This window comes from Pelobates fuscus, chromosome 4 (assembly GCF_036172605.1).
Source record: "Pelobates fuscus isolate aPelFus1 chromosome 4, aPelFus1.pri, whole genome shotgun sequence".
In the NCBI taxonomy this organism is placed as follows: Eukaryota; Metazoa; Chordata; class Amphibia; order Anura; family Pelobatidae; genus Pelobates; species Pelobates fuscus.
Genome location: NC_086320.1, coordinates 280,709,178 through 280,731,674, shown reverse-complemented (window position 1 = coordinate 280,731,674; position 22,497 = coordinate 280,709,178). Strand labels below are relative to the sequence as shown.

General features: G+C 41.0%; 1 protein-coding gene across 1 annotated transcript; it reads left to right on the top strand.

The window, feature by feature from the left end:
* Positions 1-10,208: 10,208 nt before the first annotated feature.
* On the top strand, positions 10,209-22,497 carry YAE1 (YAE1 maturation factor of ABCE1). Its single transcript, XM_063450661.1, has 3 exons — positions 10,209-10,361; positions 11,868-11,989; positions 21,229-22,497. The coding sequence occupies exons 1-3, from the start codon at positions 10,272-10,274 to the stop codon at positions 21,638-21,640; spliced, it is 624 nt and encodes a 207-aa protein (XP_063306731.1). The 5' UTR covers positions 10,209-10,271; the 3' UTR covers positions 21,641-22,497.

The following is a 22,497-nucleotide window of genomic DNA, read 5'->3' as shown; positions in this document are numbered from 1 at the left end:
AACCCCTGTCACTGCCTCTCCAACCCCCCAACCCCTGTCACTGCCCCTCTACCCCCCTAACTCCTGTCACTACCCCCTCATCCCCTGTCACTACCTCTCTACCCCCTAACCCCTGTCACTACCCCCTAACCCCTGTCTCTACCCCCCTAACCCCTGTCACTACCCCTCTACCCCCTGTCACTACCCCCATAACCCCTGTCACTACCCCTCTACCCCCCCTAACTCCTGTCACTACCCCCTCATCCCCTGTCACTACCTCTCTACCCCAACCCCTGTCACTACCCCCCAAACCCCTGTCACTGCCCCTCTACCCCAACCCCTGTCACTACCCCTCTACCCCCCCAACCCCTGTCACTACCACTCTACCCCTCTAACCCCTGTCACTGCCCCTTTGCCCCCCTAACACATGTCACTGCCTCTCCACCCCCCCTTAACCCCTGTTACTGCCCCTCCACTCACCCACCCCCTGTCACTGCCCCTCTACCCCAACCCCTGTCACTACCCCTCTACCCTCCTAACCCCTGTCACTACCCCTCTAAACCCTGTCACTACCCCCTAACCCCTGTCACTGCCCCTCTACCCCCTCTAACCCATGTCACTGCCTCTCCACCCCCCCAACCCCTGTCACTGCCTCTCCACCCCCCCACCCCCTGTCACTGCCCCTCTACCACCCTAACTCCTGTCACTACCCCCTAACCCCTGTCACTTCCCCCTAACCCTTGTCACTACCCCTCTAACCCCTGTCACTACCCCTCTACCCCCCTAACCCCTGTCACTACCCCTCTACCCCCTAACCCCTGTCACTAACCGTCTAGCCCCGCTACCTCCTGTCACTGTCCCTTCACCCCCCTACCTCCTGTCCCTCTACCCCCAACCCCTGTCGCTGCCCCTCCACCCTCCTAACCCCTGTCGCCCACACAGTGCACCCCTCACAATCATACACATTGTACCCCAAACACACTGAATCCCTCACAATTACACAAACTGTACCCCTTACAATTACATACACTGTACCCCTCGCAATCACACACACTGCACCCCTTACACGCTGCACCACTCACAATCACACACACACTGCACCGCTCACAATCACACACACTGCACCTACGTATATTTGTATTTGTGTATATATATATATATATATATATATGTGTATATATGTGTGTGTGTGTATGTATGTATGTATATGTATGTGTATGTGTATATAAAAATACATATACACGCGGCGTGTGTGTTTGTGCTTTAGGGTGCACACCCTAATGTAACAAGCTGCGCACGCCTATGTCTAAGGTATCAATATTCTTCTGAAGATATGGTCTCCAGTACTGTGTACAGTACTCCAAGTGAGGTCTCACCAGTGTTCTGTACAATGGCATGAGCACTTCCCTCTTTCTACTGCTAATACCTCTCCCTATACAACCAAGCATTCTGCTAGCATTTCCTGCTGCTCTATTACATTGTCTGCCTACCTTTAAGTCCTCAGAAATAATCACCCCTAAATCCTCTATCAAGACTCTATCAAATATTCTGTACTCTGCCCTTGGGTTTTTACGTCCAAGATGCATTATCTTGCACTTATCCACATTAAATGTCAGTTGCCACAACTCTGACCATTTTTCTAGTTTACCTAAATCATTTGCCATTTGGCTTATCCCTCCTGGAACATCAACCCTGTTACATATCTTAGTATCATCCGCAAAAAGACACACCTTACCATCAAGACCTTCTGCAATATCACTAATAAAAATATTAAAGAGAATGGGTCCAAGTACAGATCCCTGAGGTACCCCACTGGTGACAAGCCCAAGCTTCGAATATACTCCATTGACTACAACCCTCTGTTGCCTGTCACTCAGCCACTGCCTTACCCATTCAACAATATTGGAATCCAAACTCAAAGATGGCAGTTTATTGATAAGCCTTCTATGTGCAACAGTGTCAAAAGCCTTACTGAAATCTAGGTAAGCAATGTCTACTGCACCACCCTGATCTATAATTTTAGTTACCCAATCAAAAAAATCAATAAGATTAGTTTGGCATGATCTCCCTGAAGTAAACCCATGTTGTCTCTGATCTTGAAATCCATGTGTTTTTAGATGTTCAACAATCCTATCCTTTAACATGGTTTCCATCACTTTCCCTACTACTGAAGTAAGGCTTACTGGCCTATAGTTGCCCGACTCCTCCCTATTACCTTTCTTGTGAATGGGCACAACATTCGCTAACTTCCAATCTTCTGGGACTACTCCTGTTAACAATGATTGGTTAAATAAATCTGTTAATGGTTTTGCTAGTACACCACTAAGCTCTTTTAATAGCTTTGGGTGTATTCCATCAGGTCCCATTGACTTATTTGTCTTTACTTTTGACAGTTGAAATAGAACCTCTTCCTCTGTAAACTCACGTGTAATAAATGACTCATTTATCCTTTTTTTTAACAGAGGTCCCTTTCCTTCATTTTCAGCTGTAAATACCGAACAAAAATATTAATTGAGGCAGTCAGCTAGACCTTTATCCTCATCTACATACCTTCCTTCTTTTGTTTTTAATCTAACTAATCCTTGTTTTACTTTTCTTTTCTCATTTATGTATCTAAAAAAAGTTTTGTCCCCCTTTTTTACTGACTGTGCTATTTTCTCTTCTGTGTGTGATTTGGAAGCTCTTATAACTTGCTTAGCCTCTTTCTGCCTAATCTTATAGATCTGTCTGTCTTCCTCACTCTGGTTTTTTTTACAATTACTAAATGCTAACTTTTTGTTTTTTACTATTTTGGCCACATCTGCGGAGTACCACAGTGGTTTCTTGAATTTTTTGCTTTTACTGACAAGCCTAATGCAATTTTCTGTTGCCTTCAGTAGTGCAGCTTTTAAATAATCCCATTTCTTTTGGACTCCATTTAAGTTGCTCCAGTCTGATAATGACTCCTTTACACATATTCTAATTTTAGAAAAGTCTGTTTTTCTAAAGTCTAAAACTTTTGTTTTTGTGTGGTGTGACTCAGTCACTGTTCTTATATTAAACCACACTGACTGATGATCACTGGATCCTAAACTTTCACCTACAGTAATATCTGATACCAAATCTCCATTTGTTAACACTAAATCTAGTATGGCCTCTTTACGAGTTGGCTCCTCAACGACTTGTTTTAGAGACAATCCCAGTAGGGAGTTTAGAATATGTGTGCTTCTGGCACAAGTAGCTATTTTTGTTTTCCAATTCACATCAGGAAGATTAAAGTCACCCATGGTGATAACTTCCCACTTCATTGTCATTTTAGCTATTTCTTCAACTAGTAGATTATCTAACTCTTCAATTTGTCCTGGGGGCCTATAAATCACACCTACACGAATTACTGTGTGATTACCAAATTCTAACGTAACCCAAATGGACTCTATGTTCGTCTCACTAACCTTTATTAGGCTAGATTTTATGCTATCCTTCACATACACGCCACCCCTCCCCCTTTCTTGCCTTCCCTGTCTTTTCTATATAAAGAGTAACCTGGTATTGCTATGTCCCAGTCATTTTTTTCATTATACCATGTCTCAGTAACAGCGACTAAATCTACACTATCAGTTGCCATTATTGCCACAAGTTCATGGATCTTATTCCCTAAACTGCGAGCATTTGTAGACATGACTCTAAGCTTATCATTTTTTAACACACTTGCTACAGGCACCTTCTGTCCTTGTTTTGGGGGACAATTGGATTGATGTTTTATCACCCTTTTGGCCCCCCCCCCTCCTAGTTTAAATACATCTTAGCAAAACCTCTGAACTGCTCACTGAGAACATGTGTTCCCTTTTGAGAAAGATGCAAACCATCTTTTTTGTACAGTTTATTTCCATTCCAAACAGAGCTACCATGAGCAATAAAGCCAAATCCTTGCTCCCGACACCATTCACCAAGCCACAAGTTAAAGTCCCTAATACGCATCCGTCTGTCATTCTGAGTGTTATGCACAGGCAGAACTTCAGAGAATGACAGTGTGGAAGCAACCTGCCGTATATCATTGGCAAAAACACTAAAAACTTCCTTAACCTCTGAAACCTCATTGCAAGCCAAGTCATTTGTCCCTAAATGGACAAGTACATCCAATTCCCCTTCCTGCTTTGCTTGCTTAACAATATTACAGATACGTCTCCTGTCTCTGTGAGCAGTAGCTCCGGGAAGACACCTCACAAGACCACCATTGTCCATCTCCACACCTCTTATGATGGAATCCCCCAACAACAACTGCTTTCTATTAGGCCTCACCATAGTCTTCAAGCCTCTCTGCACAACACCACTAGCATCAGTGCCTCTCTGCACAACACCACTGGCCTCAATGCCTCTCTCCACAACAGCACTAGCCTCAGTGCCTCTCTCCACAACACCTCTAGCCTCAGTGCCTCTCTCCACAACACCTCTAGCCTCAGTGCCTCTCTCCACAACACCTCTAGCCTCAGTGCCTCTCTGCACAACACCACTAGCCTCAGTGCCTCTCTGCACAACACCACTAGCCTCAGTGCCTCTCTGCACAACACCACTAGCCTCAGTGCCTGTCTCCATGACACCATTACACTCTGAAAGTGCAGAAAATGAATTATGTAGAACAACAGACTGTGCAATATGCCTTTTATCCACAACTCTAAGTCTACCAGATCCTACAGTAATCCATCTGCCATTCCTAGTATGTCTCTGTGGCAGTGGCTTTGCAGCAGTTCCAGCCTGAGTTTGTTTACCAGATAATTTACAAATCTCAGACTTCAAAAATACAATCTCCTGCCGCAAGATAGAGAACTGTCTACAGATTAGACAACAACCAAACCTCCAAAAAGTGGAACGCGAAACAAATGCATAGCAACTATTACACTGAACTAAGTCTGCCATTCCAATGAGATGAGTTATTTAAATCAAACGAATCTTAACTTTTTATTTATCCTCCTGAATACCTCACATTACCTCCAGTTTATCTCCAGAATATCTCCAACCACAGACACTTAGAAGCAACACTCTCCAGAATATCTCCAACCACAGACACTTAGAAGCAACACTCTCCAGAATATCTCCAACCACAGACACTTAGAAGCAACACTCTCCAGAATATCTCCAACCACAGACACTTAGAAGCAACACTCTCCAGAATATCTCCAACCACAGACACTTAGAAGCAACACTTAGATGAAGCAACCAAGCTATATTAGCCAAGCTAATGACAACAACTCTTATATACTCCTAAAATCACCTCCCACTAGGAATGTTTAACACCTGGGTAGGCCTCTGCTTATTAGCAAACAATAGCTAATTTACACAGCAATCAATAGCAAGTAGCTAACTAATCAAATCAAATGCCTTATAATTACCAACAGGAAATCAAACCTTGTGCAATCAGTAACCTTTTCCTACAGATGAATCTTACCTGTAACAGTAAAAAAGAAAACTCGTAGCACAACTCTTAGACAGTTGAAGCTTCTGTAAATCTCTCCAGAATATCTCCAACCACAGACACTTAGAAGCAACACTTAGATGAAGCAACCAAGCTATATTAGCCAAGCTAATGCCAACAACTCTTATATACTCCTAAAATCACCTCCCACTAGGAATGTTTAACACCTGGGTAGGCCTCTGCTTATTAGCAAACAATAGCTAATTTACACAGCAATCAATAGCAAGTAGCTAACTAATCAAATCAAATGCCTTATAATTACCAACAGGAAATCAAACCTTGTGCAATCAGTAACCTTTTCCTACAGATGAATCTTACCTGTAACAGTAAAAAAGAAAACTCGTAGCACAACTCTTAGACAGTTGAAGCTTCTGTAAAACTCTCCAGAATATCTCCAACCACAGACACTTAGAAGCAACACTTATATGAAGCAACCAAGCTATATTAGCCAAGCTAATGACAACAACTCTTATATACTCCTAAAATCACCTCCCACTAGGAATGTTTAACACCTGGGTAGGCCTCTGCTTATTAGCAAACAATAGCTAATTTACACAGCAATCAATAGCAAGTAGCTAACTAATCAAATCAAATGCCTTATAATTACTAACAGGAAATCAAACCTTGTGCAATCAGTAACCTTTTCCTACAGATGAATCTTACCTGTAACAGTAAAAAAGAAAACTCTTAGCACAACTCTTAGACAGTTGAAGCTTCTGTAAAACTCTCCAGAATATCTCCAACCACAGACACTTAGAAGCAACACTTAGATGAAGCAACCCTGTGATTGGTTGCTTTCAATTTGAACCAACCAATCAGAGTGCTGTGACAGGTAAATGTAGAGACTATAGAGGCACTATGTCCCCCCATTTTAGTCATAATTATTCATTTTAGTCATAATTTGTTCCCCACCATGGGGGGACGGGGGGACCTGTGCCAGGTCCCTCCTTATTGCACTAGCAACTGGGCAGTAATAACTGCCCAGTCACTAGTACTTTTAAATTTGTTTAGGCGACATGCCCCTACACGCTGCATGCAGGAGGATTTAACCTCCCTTTTATTAATATGTGGGTCATATTAATTTTTTAAACAGGTTTTAGATTAGGATCTACCATCACTAATATTAGTGTGAGCGTGGTAGGTAGGAACTAGTTTTTTAGGGATGGTCGCATGCTATTGTTTGGGGGAAGGACAACGGCATATCCACCCCCCACATTATAAAATAATTAGGACCCCCACCTGCTACCAAGGGGTGGGGGGCAGGGATGACAACACTATCCTTTCACTCTATTATTAATATTAGGGCCACCACCTGTCATCCATCTCATCACCCAGTTACATTTTTTTTTCTTTTTAATGTCACAGATAGTTAGCAAGCATTGCCCAGACACCACCTAATAAACCATTGTACTGCCAAATGTTTTTTTAACTATTTGCCTACTGGCTGCTAGTTCTGGCAGCAGGCAAATAGTACTTCAAATGATCCCTTGCAATAAGCTAATGAATGATAATTTGCGAATGTGCATCCTGCTGGATAAGTTCAGTTTATCCTTAGCCGCTATGCAGTCGTTGAGAGCGGGGGCTTCAGGGGCTTTCTGGCATCATAGCATTTTCATTTAGATAAAGTTGTTATGGTGACCAGAATGTTTCTTTAATTTGCTTAAAGGAACATTATAGTGTCAGGAATACAAACATTTATTCCTGACACCATAGTTGTGAAAATGCTATTCACCCTGGCATTATGGGATAATGACTATGCTCCTCCCCTTCATGACACTGTCAAAAAGGGACCAAGCATGGATGTCATTACAATTGTGCCCCCTCCTGGAAAAATTCCTGCGAACGCCCATGCACTAGCCCCCAAAATTCCCCACAAGCAATACCTATGGTCCCGAAACAGTTCAAAAGCTATTCAAGCTATTTTGAAAAAGCAAACACATGCGCAATAAAATCAATGTACAACACCTTCATCCTACATTATAATACTCCCCTTTTAACCACTTTCACACTTCTTTTGTGAGCTTTTCTCTTTTAAAGTGGCAATTCCCACCCCTCTTAAAAAGATCTCTACTGATTATGCCGTCCTATCTAATTTCTGACCCAGCTTTTTAAAATAATTGTGATTTAAGAAAACCCAACACTCTATAAATATTAGCTTGAGTAGTAGTAATAGAGAAAAAAACTAAAATGATCAAACATAGAAGCATTACAAGTGTATAAGAATGTGTCCATAGTAAGTGGTGGCTAGAAATGTTCCAATGCTAAATTACATATCAGAGCATTGTCCCAAGTAAATAAACAAGAGAAAGAGCCATGGACATAATGTTTGTGGACATTAGCCCCCAAATACAGTGCCTGGAAATAAAAGATAGTAGGGTCAACATCATTTACCAGTGTGTATATTTGATCAATGCTGCCACAAGCAAACTTCCATCTAGCAAGACGTGCAGGAGACGAATGGAGAAATTAGTCCTGAACAGACAATTCACAGTTGTGATAAGCAAGAGAATGGATATGAGAACTGTGGGGTTTGTAACATGGATAGATAGACTGGGTGGAGAGATAGAAGAGAGATAGTGACAATGGGGCATGTATTCTTTAAAAATGTATCCTGCACTATACTGAGTCTACACACATCCTAGTCAGCCATGTTTTATCCACTGGATTCCATTCTGATCTGTTTCAAATGACGAACAGAATACACCAGGGATGTCCACTTCCTCCCCATATTTTTATCCTGGCTTTCTTTACTGTAGGTATCCCTTCCCTTATAGGGTAATTCAAGTACCTAATGCATTCCACTATATCCCTCTGCGGTCTCCACCTGCTGTTTGTCACCCCTCTTATACATTTAGATTGTAAGTCATAAACTCCTGTATTTGTTTGAAATGCTGTATTCTCTCCGATGTATAGTACCTTTGTCTTTTTACTTGTACTAATTGCACCCATGTGCAGCACTGTGGAATCTGTTGGCTCTTATAAATAAAGTATAATAATAACAACAATAGTGCTTCCATCATTCCTTCTGTTCACCATTACTTTTATTTAACACTAGAGGTCACTAGCTGCATATAAGAATCAGCACTCATAAAGTTATACCATAAAAGAACATGGCTACTTTGTAGCAATACAGGTGAATTAGTAAAATGCTTCTACCCCTTGTGCCTCTAAAAAGAAACTGTTAGTTTTTCGGATATTACACCATTGAATAGAACATTAGAAATCACCTATACCTTGTGTTGATTTATATATATAATGCTTTGATTTCTTTTACATGTATATTAAATATTTAGCAACTCACATCATAATCTAGCACAGTCCAGGCACAGCCAAGGCACACATTGCATCGCAGGAGGAGAAACAGAAATCCTGTTTCGGAGTAATATATAATGAGAATTCTCATTTGTAAATGAAGAGAGAATATGGATCCAGTCCTATAAACACTTGCTTTTTACTGTGTTTTAGTATTAAAATTATAAATCTCATGATGCTACAAACTTTTATTGGGTAGGCAACCTTCAGCCCTCGAGATGCTATAGACAACATCTCCTTTAATGTTCTTATAGCCATTATGCTGGCAAAGAATCAAGGGAAATGTAGTCCACAACATATAGAGTGCTGAAGGCTTCCTATCCTGCCCTACGCCATTACATAAGTGAGTTCAGTAAAACACACCAATTGTGGTACAGACCGATTGTGGTACTTATTCCAAAAGAGGTGATACACCAAGTACAAATGCTCATTACTATGGGGGAATCGCTAAACCTTCATAAGCAGATTCTCAAACACTCCACAATAGAGAAAGCTTGGCAATTACACTTTAACAAATGCCGTTTATATTTCCAATGCTTCTAATTTTCTCTCTCTCTATGCTGGCTAACAGGTGTAAGAGGCATAACTTGTAACAATGATTGATAGGGGTATAGCTATAGTACAGCACACAGGTAATTATTTTCTGTGTGAGATATATTTTATGTGTTTTTTATTTTTATTTATACATTTGTGCATGTAGTATATACTGTTAATAGCATCCTGGGTGGTAAAATTACAGTTCTCTTTCTAATACCTGTCACTTTAATTATTGGTCATATATTACCATATTATCATGGTTCAAAATTCCCACTTGCCCACTAGCCCTGTTAAGTGATAGTCACCCTTGGTGGGTGTATTATGAAGGTTTGCTGTGGCGAGTAGGTTTTAGATTTTAGGCCGGTTTTTAGGTTTTCGGCAGTAGCATACGACTTGAAATTTAGAGGTGTCCCTAGTCAGTAATGTATAGTAACACTGCCTTCTCTATGAAAATCTATAGACACCATCAAGCATTAAGCTGAAGTTGTTCTGGTGACTATAGGGTCCCTTTAATTTGCAATAGTTAAAGTCCCGTATACACGTTTCTGCTGTATGGCTGCATATCCTGGGTATTTTGTATATAGGAATCCTGAAGTGAACAGGTTACAGCAAACACTATTGTAATTGAAATTGTATAGGTTGCCATGGTGATTGCTCCTTACTCAGCACTTTGTACCAAAATAGCCCTGGTTACTTTGATAAAATGCTCCATAATATTTGTAACAACCATACGGCTCGGTGGTTATAGATGAAAAATAAATGAATAAATAAATAATACTCCTATATCGCAGTTCAGAATGTATCTACTTGGTAAACCACGTATTATGAATGCAGTCATGCGCATGCGCGGCATGCTTTTGTCTCACGGACGCGCTTAGTGTCACGGGCACGTGTGTGGCTGTAGAGCGATCTGCGCGTGCGTCATGACCTGCCCAGGTGCGCGCATGGTCAGTGAGCTCCCGGCAGAGAGACTGCGAGCAGAACCCGGGACAGCATGGAGGGGGAGGACGTGTTTGATGAAGAGGGGGACGAGATGAACGTCGTGCAGACAGAATGGAAGCGATCAATGGAGAAGAGGTTGAAGGTGAGGATGCAGGAGGAGTTTATATCTGTGTCTGGGCTTTCCAGATTTATATATATTGGAAGCTATCCCTGTGTGCTATGCTTTACTGTATCTGCTATTAAACGCAGTGAGCTTGTTGTTTTAAAGCAGGCTTCCCCTAACTCCGGAAATCCAGATGTTGCTAAACTACAACTGCCATGATTCTCAGCCTATCTATTTCATTCATAGAATTATGGGAGTTGTAGTTCAGCAACATCTGGAGGGCCGGAGTTTGGGAAAGCCTGTTTTATAGAATAATGTATAGTTAATTTCTGTACTCTAGAGTATTAAATATGCAGTTGAAGCTGGGTGAAAGTTGTGGAAGGTGCCCCTTCATTCCACATGTGTGGGAGGGGGTATTCACAGTGAACCTACACTATTATTTATTAGGTATCATATTATTCCAGCTATGTAAAATAAGTGCTGAAATAGGTTTGAGGGAAAGAAATTCAGTCAGCCTAAGCAATTTTCCTGGGAGAGTAAAAAGGCACATTAGGATCCCTTGCAGCTGTGTACCCTATTGCTAGTGATATTGGGCCCTTTACTTATTTCAGATGCATATTCTATGATGTTCCATAGACAGAGAGCTTTGGGGATTTCAGAGCTGTTAAAGGGCCACTCTTGGTAACAAAACTACTTTTGATCACTGTAGAGGTACTTTGCTTTGAGTGTCCTGGTGTTGTCCCTTGGTTTCATGTCAATCTGTTTTGGAATAACTTGACATAAGCCAAGGCTTTCCCTGGGATCCATACCCTCTAATGCATTATTATGGTAAATTTTGTCCTTTCTACCTATTTGGCATTGATAGACCTGCCACCAGTACTCACTGCCAATCTGCAGTTTCCATGTTGGACCATTGACATTGGTTTACTACCATGGCTAAAGAGGGTATGAGGACGGTAGCGGAAGGAGCACCTGTTTGCCAACCGGGTGATGATACCGGGACACATCCACAGAACTGAATATGGCCAGGGCAGTGTGAGCTAGGGCATACAAAGTTCCCAACCACATAGAGAAGTGCCTGGAGTGTTTATTCTGGTGCTGACAAAAAGTCAGATGATGTTTCATGGACTGACAAAGGAAAGCAAATTTCAGTAACATGTCAGGCAACAGCTGAGTGCCACAGGTGTCTGATGCAGAATGGAGAGGCTAGGACCTGGACACGAAAGTAAGGCTTAGGGACTATGTGGTCTGTGGGCTCTCCCTTTCATTGATGCAATGGGGGTTGTGTGCAAAGAGTAATTCTGGTGCAAAGTTCTAAAGGTGTAGTGATCAGCAGGAACATTCCACTGGTTTCCATGGTGACTACTCCACTTCTAAAACTTTGCCTCAGAATTAATCTTTGTACATAACCCCTACAAACACGAAGGTGGACTGAGGGTCTGTTATGTGCTTGATGGACAAAAATATACACTCATGATATACATATTGCTAGAAATCCAAAACGGTCGTTTGCGAAGTTGAACCATTTATACTGTTCCATTGCAGGAGGGGTACCTTAATGGGAGAGATGCTGGTAGGGAGAATGCACTGCAAAGCGGATTTAACCTTGGATACAAACTTGGGGTGAACATGTTAAGGCCTTTTGGTGAACTTCGAGGAACCCTAAGGTAATTACTGTTTTATGATTTTTGCAGATTGTGAAGTGCTTCTCAAGGTGCTGCTTGCTTTGTTTTTTTTATTTAAGTAGAACCGCCTAGTGAGAGTACCTTTTAAATAAATATACATTCCTTGAGGATAATATAAAATAGATATCATACAGATGCATTTTAAAGCAGAAATTAACAAGAAATCCCTAGAATTAATGACAACAATAATTAGATTTTGATCTAAAGGAAAGTTTTTTTGTTTTTTTTACGTCACTTATGACACTCCTTGCTTTATTTTCTATTTTTTTATAAAAAAAAAAAATAAAATACGGTTTGTATGAATGTGCGTACTTTATATATCGCCCGAAGAGAGGGTTTCCTTTATCAAGTCCTGCATTGTTTTCTTTTATTGTTTTTGAACAAAAGCAAAATAATGGTCTTTCACAGTATATTTTAAAGGAACACTCTAATCATTATAACCACTACAGTGCTTAGTAGTGGTTATAGTGTCAAGTGACATGGCACTCCTCGCCCCAACGTAAGTAATCAAACAATTTGCAAACAGTTTGTCAAGTTAGTTGTGGCCAACTGGATACCTATAACTACTGCTGTTGAGTGCTAGAAGCTTCTGTACCCAGCTTCTGTTAGATCTCTTGAGCTAAACCCTGCAGTGTACGGCCAGCTCAATGGCTAAGAGCACCAGCCAATTGGAATTAGCAAACAATTTGACTACTTACACTGTGGCACTCTTACAGAATAAACCACTACAAAGGACACTTCCCTTATCAAATACTTAAAATCACTATTTAGTAGATATACCCCAAATGAAACCATGTATGCACTTAATTATGCATTTTTTCCTGACCTATGGTGGCAGTACAGTAGGGATATGCTCTTCCCCAGGACAAGCATCTGAAATTAAAATTAACATAAAAAGTTCCTCCCCCAACAGGTATAAGACAATAACCTGACATGGACCCTCAGTACGTCCCAATAAAACATCAGAGACTTTATACTGCAAAAATATCAAATTTAATAATAAGAGGAAGGGGGGTGGTGGGGGGAATGATGCACTGCAACCATATTCAGGAAAAAGGAATTTACGGTGAGCAAAATTGCAGTTTTCCCTGACATATGGTGGCAGTACAATAGGGATATATCGAGATCCCAGAACTATGGGCGGGAATCATTGCTTGCAACACCTTCTGCTGAAAGCAATGTCAGAGGCAGAGTATACATCTAGTCCAGGGGTAGGCAACCTTCGGCTCTACAGATGTTTTGGACTACATCTCCCATAATGCTTTTACAGCCATATTGCTGGCAAAGCATCAAGGGAGATGTAGTCCACAACATCTGTAGAGCCGAAGGTTGCCTACCCCTGATCTAGTCTGTGATGTTTGACGAAGGTGTAAAATTAAGACCATGTAGCAGCTCTGCAGGTATCTTCAGGTGAAGCTTGTGCCCCCAACAGGTATAAGACACCAACCTGCCATGGACCCTCAGTTCTTTTTCTTGTTCCATCGGGAACGGATGGCATCTGGAACGTTTCAGTGAGGCACATGGGTTGCTGCCATGGGAATCCGGCCTGATAGCCTTCCAGGTGGAGAGCTGAGTGGCCTATCTTCAACCTGCAGAGTTACGGAGCAGGTATGAGAGTCTTGCTTTATGCCGAGTGCGGTCACCGGCAAAGCAACTAGGATGTCTCTAGCGGCAGCAAATCACTGCACGAGCGAGATACATGCTCACAGCTGTATATCGATTCTTCTATAACGGAAATTGGTTTCACACAGGAATAACTAAAAAAAATTTGTTATGTTATGGAAGTTAATGTTGCCTTCTCTGAAGAGGTATCAGAAAAGTAGAGTAAAAAAAACCCTACCAGTTCAACAGCAGATTCTGGAGCTTATGTACAAGGAGTGGAAAAACTCTGGGGGAAGAAAAGGCGTTTTTATTTCCAGGAATTTCAAGAGCATTTTTATAAGACAAGTGGGAAGATTTACCAGTCGATGTACATTTTGCTCAGTTGTATTAAAAAAAGACTACTAAACCTATTGGAGAAGTCTCTGGACTTAAAGACCTTATGGATAAAAAGGCGGAAACATCAAGCAGACGAGCATATCAAGCAACGGGGTTTCATGCTAAAGCAGCATTGGCAGGAGATTTAGTTGCTAAAGCTCAGTACTATTGGATTCAAGGTTTGGAAGATTGCCTGGCAGAACACCAAGACAAGGATCTTTCACACCTATTCTGCAATTAAAGATTATCCAATGAATACCTGCTAGATGTTATCACAGAAGTGATTAAACAATCTGCTCGTGTCATGGGCTTGATCTCTGTGGCCCTCAGGGCACTGTGGCTTAAAGCCTGGACGACTGACACAGCCTTAAAGTCTGCTCTGTGTGAACTTCCTATGGAGAGGAAGAAATTATTTGGCTCTCCTTTGTAAGAATTAATTCGACAAATGTCAGAAACCAATGAGGCCCTTTCTCAGGAAAGGAAGTAATTTCTAGAAGCCCAGATACAAAAACTTCCAGTACAAGAACCGCAAGGGGTATCAAGAAAACCGATTTTTTTTTTTTTTGTTTTTTTTTTTTTGTTTTTTTTTTTTTAACAAAGGAAAGATCCAAAGTTTAACGCAAATAAAGACATCAAAACTGACAGAGCAAAAAGATTCTGACGCCATAAGAGTAGGCGGACACATACAGCAGTTTGGTCACAGATGGAGAGAGAACACTGCAAATCCTGGGATTTTGAATCTGGTTGCAAGAGGATACAAGATAAAATTCTTACATGTACCAAGACCAGATTTCCTTATTTCCTCCTACCGTTCAAAGCTAAAAAAACAAGCTCTCTTCACTGCTACGGTTACTATTTTAAAGAAAGGTGTTATCAAAGAGTTCCAAGGGCCCAGCAATATCAGGGTATCTACTCTCGGTTGTTCCTGGTCTCAAAACCAGATGTCTTTTCGCCCCATTCTGGATCTGAGAGAATTAAACAAGCATTTCAGAATGGAAACAATCGCTACAGTCACACATACCCTTTAAAAATGAGATTTTATGGCAACATTGTATTTGAAAGATGCGTACCTGCGGTTTGCCAAAAGAAAGGGTCACAAGGTTCATCACTTTCAATTCAAAGCCCTTCCATTCGGTCTTGCCTCAGCGCCAAGGATATTTACAAAGGTTCTAACACTTATCACAGCGCTCTTAAGGGAACAAGTAATCACAGTTATTCCCTACTTGGACGACTGGTTCATAAAGGCAAAGTCAAGAGACGCTCTAACAGATGTGGCTTACAATCCTAGAAGAACATGGTTGGGTGATAAACCAAGAAAAATATCATCTACATCCTGCAAAGTCAATTCAGCTTCTAGGTTTTCTCTTGCTATCCACCTGACTGCAGTGAAAAGAAGAAAGACATGGAAGCTGATAAAAGAGCTTCAGAGAGTACCGAAATGCTCTATAAGAAAAGCTATGCAGGTGTTGGGACACCTCACTTCCACTATCCCAGCGGTAAAATAGTCCAGGGCAGAATCAAGGCCTTTGCAGTGGGAAATTCTTACAAAGTGGTCTAAGAAAAAGGAAGACTTGGATACATTGATAAAGATTTCAGATCCTGTAAAAAGACAACTGAATTGGTGGAAAAAGACCAGCTTCCTATTGGGTCTTTTATGTCTACCAAAAGAATGGGGCATAATCACCACAAACTCTTCAAACACAGGTTGGGGGAGCGCATCTGCAGTATCATTTGTGGCAAAGGACATGGTCCGCAGAAGAAAGAAAGGAATCCTCAAATTACAAGGAGTTAATAACCGTTTTGTATGCTCTTCATCAGTTCAGACCTCTAATTATGGGGAAAGCGATGAAAATTCAGTCAGACAACCAGACTATGGTAGGCTTCCTGAACAATAAAGGACCTGCAAAGATAAGAAAGTTGCACAACCTTTGCACTCAAATTATGTCCTGGGCTCAAAGCCATCTAGAAGACATTTCCGCTATTCATATAAGATGGATAGACAAAATAATTGCAGATGACCTAAGCAGATCGAGACGGTCTCTTGATCCAGTCATTTTTTTTATCAACTGGTTAAAGTAGTTGGTCTACCTGTCATCTCATGGCGAGAAGGTCAAAAACAAAGGTACAAGCATTTGCCTCCCTCTTCAAGGCAGACATGCTTCAGGATCTGGTTGGTCTGTCAATCAAATGGGACTTCAGCTTTGCATACATATTTTCCCTGGTGTGCCTAATTCCACAAATTTTGCAAAAAGTAAAAAAAGAACAGGCGATTGTACTGCCCATAATTCTATACTGGCCAAATCGGAGCTGGTTCTCGGTTTTGAAGACGATTTTTAAAGTACTGGCAACTTCCAGTTTCAACAGAGCTCCTGGAGAACAAAGGGATTCCAATAGAAACATTGAAGATGTTCAAATTGACGGCTTGGCTGCTGCACGGCTAATCCTACATAACTGGCATTAAGAAAGAGAGATTAAAAATACTGCTGAATTCTACAAAGAGATCTACCTCTGCTATCTAATTGAAGATTTAGACAAATTGGTGCAGCTCTCATCATTCCCAAAAAACTTCAATTTTGCATTTTTTTACAAGACTGCCTTCAAGAGGGTCTTAATTTATCTACCCTTAAAGTTCAAGTATCTGCTCTGTGCTATTTTTTGGTCAAGAACTTGGCTTCAGATATTCTTGTTAGAAGATTTTATTTTTTTTTAAGGCTATCAGGCCTCCAAGAAAATGTTTTCCCCCTCTTGGGACTTGTCTTTGTTGTTGAAGGCTCTTTGTTCTCAGCCTTTCGAACCTTTGAAGGAAACTTCCTTAAAGCTCTTGTCTATAAAACCGCATTTTTGGTGGCTATAACTTCTGCTAAGAGAATAGGAGAAATTCAGGCTTTGTCATCTTCTACTGAATTTACAAAGATTGTTCCAGACAAGGTTGTTCTATATCCAAAACCTTCATTTCTACCAAAAGTCATCTCTTCCATGGCTATCAATCAACCTATTTCCCTGCCTGCCTTTTAGTAATACACCTGTCTCTGATCTGGATAAAAAATGGCACGAGTTGGATGTCGAAAAATCCCTTAAAATCTACTTAGACCGCTCCTCTGCATTCAGGAAGACTGACAGTTTGTGAATTTCTTTGGTAAATTTAAAGGTCATACAGCCTCTAAGTCTACTCTAGCTTGATGACTCGTGGACACTATAAAATTGGCTTATGCTTCAGCAAATCTGTCTTTACCTACCTCCTTGAAAGCTCATTCTACAAGAGCCATGGCTACTTCTTTGGCCGATAAAGCACAAGCTTCTCCGGAAGTTACCTGCAGAGCTACTAGATGGTCATCATTTAACACCTTCGTCAAACATCACAGCCTAGACGTATACTCTGCCTCTGATGCTGCTTTCGGGCAGAAGGTGTTGCAAGCAGTGGTTTCATGATTCCCTCCCATAGTTCTGGGATTTCGATATATATCCCTATTGTACTGCCACCATATGTCAGGAAAAACTGCAGTTTTGCTCACCGTAAATTCCTTTTTCCTGAATATGGTGGAGGCACATCATTCCCCCCTCTTTATTATTAAATTTGATATTTTGCAGTATTAAGTCTCTGATGTTTTATTGGGACATACTGAGGGTCCATGGCAGGTTGGTGTCTTATACCTGTTGGGGGAAGAACTTTCTATGTTTTAATTTCAGATGCTTGTCCTGGGGAAGAGTACATCCCTATTGTACTGCCACCATATTAAGGAAAAAGGAATTTACGGTGAGTAAAATTGCAGTTTTTTTCATTCAGATATATCTAAAAAAGCTCAGAAGAGCTGCAGTTCTCTTGTCTGTAGCCTTTGCAAGTCCTCTCCTCCTTCCCTATCTTATACTTTCTGTGGCTGCCCAATCATATTTCCCAATGCAATTCAGTGAGTCTTTGCAAAATGGGTGCCAGGAGCAATTGCTGCCTCTTTAATTTAACTCCACTGAGCTTAAACATCCAGGAAGTAATCTGATCGGCAGCCAGAAAGGTGTTGACAAGTATTAAAATTTTTTTTATTTATTTTTTAAATACATAAACTTTAAAATGTTCATCTCAAATATGATTTACACAACACCCATGGAGATTAATGGTTTTTAAACTTTTCTCCACCACCATGCCGGTCCCTGGGGAATGTTGAGCGCATCCATGCAGAGTATGGAACATAGTTTCTGTTGTGGACTACATCTCCCTTGATGCTTTATCATTATGACAGTAATAGCATTTTGGGAGATGTAGCCCAGAACATCTGGGGTGCCAAAGGTTGCTTACCACTGATAGAGGTTTTCAAACACTCTTACCCGAGTGTATGTACATGCCATAGTAAAAAGAAGAAAACTAGCTCTTAACCCTGGAGTATGGTCGGGTAATAGTTTAAAGGGACGCTATAGTCACCCTGACCACTTCAGCTCAATTTAGTGGTCTGGGTGCAATGTCCCTCAGGTTTTAACCCTTCAGATGCAAATATAGCAGTTTCAGAGAAACTGCTATGTTTACATTTGGGGTTAATCCAGCCTCTAGTGGTTGTCTTCCGGACAGCCACTAGAAGTGCACGTGCGACGCTGGATGCGAATTTCGCATCCATCGTGCAGAGCGTCCATAGGAAAGCATTGAGAAATGCTTTTATATTGACTCTTTGAATGCGCGCGCGGCCACTAGGAGCTGACGTCGGACGGGAAGAGAGGTCACCAGCGCCGAGGGAGCCTGGCGCTGGATAAAGGTAAGCTGCTGAAGGGCACCCTCAGGGCACTATAGTGTCAGGAAAACCGCTTTGTTTTCTTGACACTTTAATGATCTTTTAAAACGTAAAAGCGCGCTGTCTTGGCGTCATACTTGACTCTGGTCTCACCTTTGAGTCTCACATCCAGTTTGTTGCCAAGTCCTGTAGGTTCCAACTCAAAAACATAGCCCGCATCCGCCCCTTTCTTAAGCAAGATGCTACCAAGGAGCTTGTCCATGCTCTAGTAATTTCCCGCATGGATTACTGTAACCCTCTCCTGATTGGTCTCCCCAAAAGCCGTACTGCCCCGCTACAGTCTGTAATGAATGCTGCAGCTAGACTGATTTTCCTATCCAGTCGGTCCTCTCACACCTCGCCCCTCTGCCAGTCCTTACATTGGCTCCCTGTATCCTATAGGAGTCAATTCAAAGTGCTAACCCATACATTTAAAGCACTGAACAATTCCAGCCCCTCTTATATCTCTTCACTGATCCAGAGGTATGCCCCTCCTCGGACCCTCCGCTCTGCCCGCGACCACCTCCTGACCGCTGCTCGCACCCGTACGGCCAACTCACGCTTGCAGGACTTCTCACGGGCGGCTCCTCTCCTATGGAATAACTTGCCTACTGCCATCAGACTCTCCCCTAGTCTTCAATCATTTAAGAAGGGCCTTAAATCCCATCTCTTCAGGAAAGCGTATGGCCTCCCAGAGTAATCTCTCCCTTACATACCTGTCCCTATGGGATAGTGCTTTGCTCTCTCCTCCAGCTCTGCTTCACTCCTACTTGATATTTCCTATCCTAATGTTTCTAATACCCCACTTCCTATAGACTGTAAGCTCATTTGAGCAGGGTCCTCTTCAACCTATTATTCCTGTAAGTTTTCTTGTAATTGTCTTATTTATTGTTACATCCCCCCCTCTCAAAATATTGTAAAGCGCTACGGAATCTGTTGGCGCTATATAAATGGCAATAATAATAATAATAATAATAGACAAAAAAAAATCTAAAGAGACATTATTTAGTGTTACCACTAGATGGAGACAAAACTTAACCATGCTAAGAAATATAATCAAAGAAAAAGATACCTGGTGATCTAATCACAATATATAGAGTGTTGCCATTCAGTTGTAGCCATTCATCCTTGGTTAGACTGTAGACCCTTTACTGACCGTTTGTGAACACTGGCGTGCAAGCAGTACGTGTTTTCTTACAGACTTCCCTGCACTGAATTCTTCAGCAGCAGTCTGACCTGGGTGAACAGACCTTCTGACGTTCTGCTCCATAGAGATAGATTCTCTCTTTTACTTACAGGTGCCATTGAAGGCTCAGACTAGCATATCCTTCCAGCAGAATTACTTTCCCAACGCTTTTTTTTCTTTATATTGCATATTGGGATGGTGATTATCGGCAGTGCTATCGAAGGCACAGATTTAGCATATGTACATATCAGCATGCCGATTTTTTTATTTTTATTTTTTTTCCTCTCACCATTACCATAACTATTATTGTTTACTCTACACACCAACAGTCCTTTCTAGGACTTCACCCCTCACTGTTTCAGTAGCCGCTGTACATGACTGCACTCCTAAATTGCCGAGGGTTCCCCCCTGGCACAATATAGCTAACATGATATCATACCATGTTGCATTTTGGTGATAAACTGTTACAGATCGCTTTGATTCTCTATAAGATACTGCCATCTATTGTCAGTTATTCAGCTCAGTCTGCTACTATCTATTTATACACATCCCAGAGTAAACTTCTATTTTTTTTATTTTGTGTGTGTGTGTGTGTGTGTGTGTGTGTGATATATATATATTAGTTGTTTTTTCCCCCCCTTTATTTTTGCAACACTCTATATATTGGGATTAGATCACCAAGTATCTTTTTCTTTGATTCTATTTGTTAGCATGGTTAACTTTGTCCATCTAGTGGCAACACTCTATTGTCTCTCTATAATATATATATATATATATATATATATATATATATATATACTTTTTTTTTCGTTTTAAACAATTACCCGACCGTACTCCAGGGTTTAGAGCCAGTTCTCTTCTTTTTGCTACTTCAATATCCGGGTCCATGCCCTGCTCTTTCAGCCTTACTGAACATTATATACCATTCTCCCGCCTCCCCTGTCCTTTCTTTTATGTACATGCCATATACTAAAGGTAGGAATGACTTTTCATGAATGTATTTTTGTTAAATTTATTTATACATATGTCAGTTAACAAAGAATCCTATTGAGTTTCAGAACTTTATGAAAAGATCATTATGCTAAAAAATAGTTTTGAGGGGGCAGCTGTCCTTTAAACTCAGCCAATTGCCCCCTATGAGAAAGTCCCTACTTTCTTGAACAAAAAAGATGAAATTGGGAGGGAAATTTAAAAGCAAAACCTGCAAAGTTAATGAGCTGCTTTAATATACATAAAGCAACATATCAGATGTCATATATGCGTAGTAGAGTACCTAATGGATATAACTATTTATTGTTATCCTTTAGTGCCCTCCTGACATGGAGTCAACTTCATAATCCTGAACCTGCAGTGAGTACAAAGCTGAATGATCTCCTGATTGCCGTGTGCCAGTGTGAGGACTCCCTGCTGAAATGTCTGTCTTCTCTGTACCAAACTCCCCATCCTTCTGATTTATCAAGCACTTTGGAGGACATGAACCTTGCAAGCAGTGCACCTGATATCGAACTGGATGAGCAAAGTCCGTGTGCATCAGGGAGGAACTGTTGCAGAGTTCAGGACTCTCTTGCCTCTTCCTTGGCCAGATGTAGGACTACCCAGCAGCTTAATGAGTCAGCAAAGCATGAGCTCTGTAGAATTGCAAAGGAATGCCTTTCTGTGGCTGAACAGTTGAATCTACCAGAAGGCATACATCGTTATCTTCAAACACTGAAATATTAAACCTGTTAGGTAACTGTTCTATTACTTTTAGTGGATCATATTTGGAAATTTACCATCACTCATTATGTTGCAGTCATTTTGATGAAATGATTTTTCAAATACCATTTTATACAGATATCCATCCCCTTCTTGGAAACAACGAAGAACACATTTTATATAAGAGTATTAAAATACACATTCTTTAACTAAACGTGTGTGTTCATGGCTTGTTTGGAATTTAGAAATAAATAACAATGACAACAAAGTGTGAATTCGAATGTGTAGATAGGAAATCAGAATTGCTGACATCTTGTGCCATAAAAAAAAAAAAAAACACGTAATTTGTTATACTTAAATCTGTTTAACCCCTTAAGGACACATGACGTGTGTGACATGTCATGATTCCCTTTTATTCCAGAAGTTTGGTCCTTAAGGGGTTAAAAAGGCACCATTGTCAAACAGTGCAGTATCATAGATGCAGTGATAATCTGACAATGCTGGGTTAACCCACCCCCAATACTTTTGGCCAATAATGGCAAACCATGATGTCTCAAATTGATATTGAAAGAGTAATTTCTGCACTATCAAACGGGTGGGTTCCGTGCCTCAATTTTCATCAAATATCCAAAGGGACTGACAAAAAAGGGGGATCCAGATTCTGGGAAGCATAACCACTACACTGAACTCAGAGCTTATGTTGCTTAAACTGTCCCATTAAACCGTTAACCCGTTAAGGACTGAACCAACTGTACAAGTTGTGATCAAAACAAAGCGTAAACAAAACCTTGAATTGGCGCTATATGTCTGATCAGGTGTAATTCACCTCTTTTATATGATTTGCACCCACACTTCTCATATCTTTTTTTCTGGAGAAACAT